At 43.8% G+C, this 8,484-nt stretch overlaps 1 protein-coding gene across 1 annotated transcript; it reads right to left on the minus strand.

Annotated features, from left to right (window-relative positions):
• Nucleotides 1–6,050: 6,050 nt before the first annotated feature.
• On the minus strand, nucleotides 6,051–8,262 carry LOC104228839 (tetraspanin-2-like). Its single transcript, XM_009781384.2, has 2 exons — nucleotides 7,607–8,262; nucleotides 6,051–6,566 (listed from the first exon to the last, which is right to left on the minus strand). The coding sequence occupies exons 1-2, from the start codon at nucleotides 8,105–8,107 to the stop codon at nucleotides 6,273–6,275; spliced, it is 795 nt and encodes a 264-aa protein (XP_009779686.1). The 5' UTR covers nucleotides 8,108–8,262; the 3' UTR covers nucleotides 6,051–6,272.
• Nucleotides 8,263–8,484: the final 222 nt, after the last annotated feature.

Below are 8,484 nucleotides of genomic sequence, written 5' to 3' on the forward strand. Positions count from 1 at the left end.
AAGACCTTACTACAGGCATAAAACTCGATCCCGAAGTTTAGGCTATATGTCGCATTTGTAAGACTCCCGAAAGGGCATACCCTCGATGTAGACACCTAAACTACCATACTCAGGATCAAAAATGGCTCCAGCCAAATACAAATGACTACGGTCAATATGGTTGCACCAGCCAAATTAATGCAACTCAGGAACGCCCAACCGTCGCTATAAAATTGCAGGTCATTATTTCGAATCTACTTCGAAAAGAACCGGTTAAACACGCTACCCTCGACAGGCAAACGAGCTTCGACCATGTCAGCTCCAAATCACAAGGCTTTGAGCTACTCAGCCTACGAGCTAAACCTTCTGAGGTGCTCGAACATCGCCGCAAACGACTTGAAATCGAGGTTCTTCCCAAACCGACGATGGGTCAGGCAAAATTATTTCAAAAAGTCCTTAACGAAAGGAAAACAAAGCCTATATATGCCTAAGGGCAAAAGCGTAAGAGCCATTGTCGCCAGCCTAACTAGTTCAGGGCCACACACCAAAAGGTCGCAATGACCAAAAGCGTAAGAGCCACTATCGCCAGCTTAAAATTTGAAAGCTTGAGGACCAAAGTGAGCTCGAGTCGTAACCCGATTCATAGACCGAATCCAAAATAGTTAACTATACATGCCTAAGGGTATAGCTTAAGAGCCATCATCACCAGCTTCACGAGCCTCAGGGCCGCATACGTAAAAGGTCGCTTTGACCCAAGACGTAATAGCCATCATCGCCAGCCCACTCAAATACAAACTTGAGGGTCGATTGTGCTCGAGTCGAAACCTGACTCGGAGACCGAACCCAAAATAGTTAAAACACAAATTCCCAAGGCCAAAATGCAAGAACCATTATCGCACGCCCATGCAGACACAAAAGCTTGAGGGTCGATTGTGCTCGATTTGAAACCCAACTCAGAGACTAAACCCAAAATAGTTGAGCAAAGCATAAGAGCTCTAACGCCAGCTTACACTAAAGGCCGCATCAACCGAGCGCGTAAGAGCCTCTGGGCCTGCCTTATAACCCAAGGCCATATCACAAATCTAAGGATTCTTACCAACTCTGAAACCGGTCCAACTGGTCAGGAGCAAAAGCAGAAAGGAGTATAAAAGAAACAAAACCTCGAGTTCTTTGATATTTACAAAATGTGAAAAGGTACATTCCTCATCTACAAACTCAAAGGTATCGCATACGAAGTGGCAAGTCTATGCCCCGCCCCCGAGGGCTACGACCTATCAGCCTCGCCTTCACTCTCCTCAATATTGGGCAGAAGTAATCGAGCATCATGCTCGTCCACCCTCCTCGAGCCAGCTCTTCCGGAAGAATAAAACCCCTGGCACCGATCTCTTCAAGTACCCTTTTTCGGGACCCGCAAAGAACATATTCCGCGATCCTCTCTTCACGACCGAGGGCCCTCTTCAACTCGGCTTGGGCATCAGTAGCATCCTTCAAATGAATCCCCATCTCCTAATCAGCCTTAGTCCGGCTCAAAGCTGCTTTGGTCCGATCATCAACGATCTCAGCCTTGACCTTCGAAAGTTCAGACTCGAGCTTCGTGATCATATCCGCTTGAACTGAAGCGTTGTCACGAGCCAAGCAGAGTTGGGCCTCAAAGGCAGGAACTTTAGCCAAGGTACCTTTCTTCTCTAAAGCTTGAGCCTGCACTCGAGCTCTTAGCTAGCCACAGTCATTCCTAACTCAGTCGGCTTCACCCCTAAGGTGCTCCAAAGCCTCCATCTTTTTCTGCAACTGAAATAGGCAAGAAGTTAACCTAAAAGGTTAAAAAGCGAAATGCATACCACGAGAAGTTACCTGCTCCATCAAATAGCTCTCGTAATTCGAGCTCCGGTACGCCTCATATCTCCAGTGCATCAACTCAAATTCCTTCTCCTCACAGAGGAGCCTAAGGGACCTACCCTCATCCAGAGCTTTCCAGAGCCTAGCCCCATGACGGAGCAGCTCAAACCTAAGCCTGTCAAAGGCCTGCAGAAGAAAAACTCGATAAGGAAGAGAAAACACGAGATGCGGAAGGCCTACGCCAAAACTCACCGCGAAGTGAAGCCGGTGGACTTCCTCGAAGGCCGAGCACACTTCTGTTGATCCAGCCCCCTCGGCCTTGGAAGAACCAACCTCGGTCAAAGTATGATCACTCGGAGGAACCACCGCTCCGGAACCGGAGACTTCAGGCACAGCAGGCTCGGGCGATGTTTTCTCCTTGGAGATTCGGACCCGTTTAGCCCTACTAAAAGCTCCATCACATTGCGAGTGCTTATCCCGTTTATCACCGCCGTCCCTTGGCTCAGAAGCTGACAACTCCTCCCCCTCTCCGGAGGAGCACAGCCTCGCCCCTGGGGACCTTTCAATACCTACGACGGCAAGGTCAGTACATAAAAAGAGGAAAATGTCACCTCAAGTATACGAAGGGCAAGGTAAAAGCAGTGTACACACATACCTTGGTATTTTGCTTCCCATCTGCCCCGGGACACATCTCTCCACCTACGCTCGTCACAAGTCGAATGGGTCGCTAACCTCAGGACCCAGCCGGGCAGATCAGGAACTTCGCCCGGCACCCATGAAACTGCTGGAGAAAAGAAGGAAACACAATTACTAAACTGGCTTTCGCCATGAGCAAATCTGACAAAGCACAAGACACTTCACTCACGCATGTAATTCCATTCCTCGGGAAATGGCATAAGTTCCACGGGGATAACGTCAGTCGTCCGGACCCAGACAAATCGACTGATCCACTCCCGATCTCCATCTTCCTCATCATCAACAACAAAGGGCGTGGACGAACGGCACCGTAAGGTTAGCAGGCCTCGATGATGAAAGGGCCAGTACAGCCTGACGAGGTGACTGAGCATGAATTCAAGTCCTACCTTCTCCGCAAAAAACCTCATCCTCAACACTACTCACCAAAACGATGAACGTATCTGCGCCAAAGTAACCCGATACTTTGAACAAAAATCGAGCACAACCCTATTAAGGGGACCTAGTGCGAAAGGGTACAAGTACACGTTCAGGAATCTATCGGTGGGGTCCGTAATACCCTCATCCGAGGAAAACACCTGCAACGCTACCCGCTCGCCCCATCCGCAATCTTTCTTCACTATCTCCAGATGCTCCTCTCTTATCGAAGACATAGTCTTCAGAGTAAACTCTCGTGGATCCTGAGCATTGGGAGTGGAACTCTCCCCTCCCAGCCGAGCAGGCCCTGAAGTAGCAGTCATGGCTATGGTAGAACTAGTAAACTGAGGCGGAAATCTACACGAACACTTTTGCGCTTAAGGTAACGAAGGACTCGATGCCAAGGCGGAAGGATAGCTATCTAAAATAATGGGATCTTCCAAGAAGCGGGAGCCACCCCATATATATGTGGGGAACAACAATGATTCACCTACCCAGGATAGGCCTCGGGAGGCCAACAGCTTCGGTACAGATCTCGAGGTGGTACACGACCCCAAGGACCTCCGTTAAAGGGAAGTTAGGCCCCAAAAGGTCAGCGACATCGTCTCCAGTCCAGAGAAGGTATCCGACTCCGAAGGTTCCTCCCAAGAAGAAAAGTAAGCACTTCAAGAGAACCTCAGAGAGCCCAATCCCGGCCTTCCACACTGATATGCACAAAGGATAGGTCGAGAAGCAAGGAGGGATGAAAAAATGCCATAGCCCGCCAAAGATCGAGGACCCTCACTAGCCAAGAGAACCTTAGAGAGACAGCAGACCTGACGAGCATCGGCCTCGCTTGCACGGCTTCTTTGAATCCACTTCTTGGAACATTGAGTTGTGAAAGCTACCAACCCGGGGCAAAGAGCCACGTCGAGCCGGGGTATGAATGTGAGAAGCGGTGTATAATCCGAGCCCCTTTGTGAGCAGCGGTATATAGTCCGAAGAACTTTTTACAAGCAAGGAAAGTCGACCCCTGTATATCATCGTCTCGAGCCAATAGGGACAGCGACAGCAGGCGTAACAACAACAACAGTAGTGACAGAATGGTATAATCATGCTCAACAAAGGGGAGCTCAGGCAAAAGGCCACGACACGGCCTATCGGAACGCTGCCAAACAACCCTAAGGCCGTGAACTCCAAACATGGTGATCAATAACAGAGGAAGATGGCGAGGAGAAAGGGATGAATGAGAAGATGAAGACACTTGGATAGAAAAATAACGCTAGAACGCCCCCATTTATAGGAGATAATGACACGGTCATCGAGGCTTTTGGAAGACTGATCGGCGGATGCAATTACTGCGTTCTTGAAAAACCGAATCGACGGCGGTACTTTCATCTTGAAGAACGGGAATCGATAGTGCATTGAATAATGTCGAAAAGACAAGTCCATGGATGTCCCGATTATCGTAAAAACTAGCACCATAGGTTGGGTCATCGGTATGACATCATCACGGGAAGCCCGAGGAGTCGGGTATCAGAATCGTTTCCCATCGCTTCGTTCTGAGAAACGCGGAGACTATCTGTATGCGGCGAAATCAGAGGGCCTAATTTCTTATTATCGAGTCATTTCAGAAGAACACCTCGAAACCCCGAGGACGCGAAGTTGTGACCGAGTTCCCTTCCTCGGAGCTCGTCGAGGTCTGACTTAAAGAAGGTACAGATCGAGGCTAAAGTCAAATGGGGAACTCCCCAGGCACACGGCTAAGTCTAACAAGGCCGACTTACCCAGAACCTGTATCAAGGCGCCACGTCTAGCCGCCCCATCTCCCTACCTTTACAATTAATGCACTCTTGTACTATGTTTGAATACCCCCTCCTATATAAAGGGGATCCTCACCACTTTGTAAAGGGCTGTTGTTACTCCAATTATTCTACACAAGATCAATAAGAACTCTCTCTCTCTCTCTCTCTTTTCTCTCTGACTTACTCGCTCGAGGCTACCTTCTTCATTTATTGCTTTCATACTTGTTCTTCATTTATTGCTTGATATTGGCCATAAAGAGCATTCTTTAATTATATTCTAACTGTTATTCCCTTCCCGGTTACCCCCGACAGTTCGAGCTCGAGCCCAGGCATCGACCTCAAGGCCTTTCATCGGTTAGCCCGAGGCCCGGACGGCTAGCTCCTCGATTTGATTACAACCCCGTTTTAGTTCGTATTTCGCCGTTAAGCTTCACATATCTAGCTTCAACTGCCTTAACAACTAGCATAAAAATAGATTACGTATTTTTAGAGTCTCATTAACAAATTTAATTGTTATTACCATTTTTACGGTAAACACCTATACAAACTTGTCCAAAGGCTCATAACACTAAAAATATTATAACACGAAGAATCAAGCATCAAACCAAAAATCTCAAAACTTTCTTAAGTTCAGATTTTAACTTTCAACTAAAAGTGTCAAATCAATGTAGGGCCACCAGAGATCTGCACCGAACATAGGTACAAGTCTAAAATCGTCATGCGAACCTATCGAAACTTTCAAATGACTAATTCGAGCTCGTTTACCCATAATATTAACCTTGGTAACTCTTCCAACTTAAGACTTCTAGTTAGAAAATAAGTGTTCCAAATCATTCTCGAACCTCTTGGAAACCAAATCTATGCCTACAAGTCATAAAACACGAAAGTAACCTACGAGAGACATCAAATAGAAATATGAGATTCTAAAATTTAAAATGATTGGTCAGGTCATTCAAATTTATGTATAAGAACAAGTAATTGTTACAACAAACCTGATCAATTAATCTGAAAAACAAAATGTATGTTCCGTTAAACTACACTAATAGTGTAAGATTCTTTATCTTGTTAGTATTTAAACCAACTATTCTATAATGATATCTCTTTTCTTTTTCCGGTCCTTTCGGCTTAGTAATATTGACTGCAGTCCATTCAAGAAAGGGAATCGTGCCCCCCACCGACGAGATAAAATAAAGTAAAAAGTTGCTCTTTGGAATTAGATTCGATTCTCAATTTGGCCAATAAGATGAGCATAGAATAGTGACAACCGTTTCCTTCGAGGTCCACTGGTTGACAAACCCGTTAATTGATATAAAGTGCTGCAAAGGAATATGTACAATCTCGTTGATGAAGAAACTATCACTTCAAAATGAGAAAACCAAAATTACAAATGCCAAAATCATCATTTTTTTTTTCTTAGCACAAATTACTAGGAACAAAAAACAACTGAACTGCAATAGCTACGAGGCTAATTATAACCATTACAGTGCTGTTCAGATTGTAACTTGTTGATCTGATGTTTTTTAGGAGTTGGAATAGAAAACAAAAAGGAAATCAAGCCCAAACCTATTTTTTGGAATGTGGTTTAGTTAGGGTGTTTTTGTAAGCACAACAACCAATGAGATAAACCCATATGAGAATAACCAAAGTTATGATGAGAATGAGATTAGATTTCCTCCATTCTTTTCTGAGGTTTCCGAGTAGGCCAGCTCTGCAAGAATCACAATTGTAACATAATTGGCTAGGGTCATTGTTCCAGATGGAGCAATCAGCATCTACTATTGCGTTTGTTGGGTTAGTCCACATGATTGGGGTCATATACTGGTATCCACAGATTGTAGGAGGCTTACAACATCCAGACTGCAATTTAGGAAGGAAAAAGGGCAGCTGTTAAAAGAAAATGAGAATAAAACACCCAAGAAAATTAAAGCTAATACTCTTCCATTCTAATTCATATGAACTTGTTTGATTAGGCACATAGTTGAAGAAAATATAAAAACTTTTTTGAATTTGTGGTCCTAAACAAATCAAAAAGGGGTTCAGAGTATTTGTGTAGTTATAAAAGTTTATCATTAAAGATAGAATTGGAAGTTTAACCTAAATTGTTTCCAAATTTAAAAAGGAGACATTCTATTTGAAACAGACCAAAAAGGAAACGGTTCACATAAACTGGAACAGAGATAATAGTAAATTTTCTAGGTAAAAATTACATAATAACTGCTCCCTCTATTTCAATTTAGATGACATACTTTCCTTATTACTCCGATCCAAAAAGAATGACACGTTTCTACAATTGGAAATAATTCAATTTTAAATTCTTTGTTTTACTCATTTTATCCTTAATGAGAAGCTTCTATAACTACACAAATGTCATGGCTCACAAAGTTTTTACCCTTAAGCTTTTAAGATCACAAGTTTCAAAAACTTTTTTTTTTAAAACTACGTGTCTAGTCAAACTAGGTCACAAGGAAGTAGTTTACAAGCTAAATAGTAGGGTAGGGGTAAAATTTACTGCAGAGCCACTTCAAATACACAAAAGATGCTTAGATGGTTGTCAAATTCTATCTTTTATTATAAAGATGAAAGGCAACATTTGTGTGTGGGACACTAGTTAAATTAAAGGGCCAAACAAACATCGCCTAGAGGCAAAAGCTGGCAAGCATGTATGTAAAAACCTTATTTTAGTACATCTTTTATCTTTTACGGTAAAGACAGTCTAATCTTAATTATTCCAGATTGACTAAGTGCTAAAGTCTCGAGCACAATTCTCTTTTGAAATAAATTAAAGTGCCTAGAAGAAGTATTTATGTGAAATTCCTAAAAAAAATTGCGTTTGTCTTCTAGCACCCAGAAAATTAAATTAAAGTTGCAGAGTAAAAAGAACAGCTAGCTTAATTTACCTGAATAGGGGAAAGATCAGCAGCAAAGAACTGTTCAGCAGAGACATACTGATTGTTAAGTCTAGGACAAATACCAGAATCAGCCAAACATGCCCTAATATTCCCCCAATTATCAGCACTAGTAATATGATCCCTCAACCAGTAAGAAAATCCTTCAAGCCTGTACTCACGGTATGCCCTTCCGGGGACCATATAGGAGCCAGTTGGGCCTGTGACGACAAAGGCGAGCACGAGGAGTACAAGGAGAAGGACGATGAGAATCGCCATGCAAACCAAGTAGACACCTAGAAGGCCTTCCTTTTTCCAGTAAGCTCCGACAAAGCCAGTCAAAGAGACCAACATGATAGCAATTCCGATGAAGATAACCGGCCATCGGAGCCAGTGGATGCATTCATTGTCGGGCTTTGAAGCTAGCCAGGTCCCTGATGCGATTATAGGGATGGAGCACATGAATGCCAAAAAGTTCAAGAATGCTGTTATGTTATTGCTCAAATTAGTCATGCTGCTTATTTTCTTTTTTGCCGGAATTCGATCGGTGTTTTCTTGGTATTGGTTTGTAGCCTTGGAGTGAGTTGGGTTTTTTGAGTGTTGGAGTTATAGGCTTATAGCTAGAGAGGAAAAAAAACAGGGGAAAGTGTATAATGTAATGTGTACGTATTTTTTTGGAAGGAAGATGCTACTTATAGAACTATATGAACTGATAAGTGGCACCAAGAGGCGTTGTGGTGGAGCGGTAATTATTCCTTCGTCCTTAACCACAGGTCTCGAGTAAGAGCCGTGGATATGAAGTCACCTTTGTTAGGGAGCGATTTACCCCCAATGTGGGACTCTCCTGCGCGAATCCGGATTTAGTTGAGCCCCAATGCAGATACTGAACA

Source organism: Nicotiana sylvestris, chromosome 5 (genome assembly GCF_000393655.2).
Source record: "Nicotiana sylvestris chromosome 5, ASM39365v2, whole genome shotgun sequence".
Taxonomy (NCBI): Eukaryota; Viridiplantae; Streptophyta; class Magnoliopsida; order Solanales; family Solanaceae; genus Nicotiana; species Nicotiana sylvestris.

Excerpts from the sequence above, each read along its gene's own strand:
- LOC104228839 (XM_009781384.2), bottom strand. The coding sequence starts at position 8,107 with ATGACTAATTTGAGCAATAACATAACAGCATTCTTGAACTTTTTGGCA. Across the intron at positions 6,567-7,606 it reads CTGATCTTTCCCCTATTCAG|TCTGGATGTTGTAAGCCTCC; the intron begins GTAAATTAAGCT and ends CCTAAATTGCAG.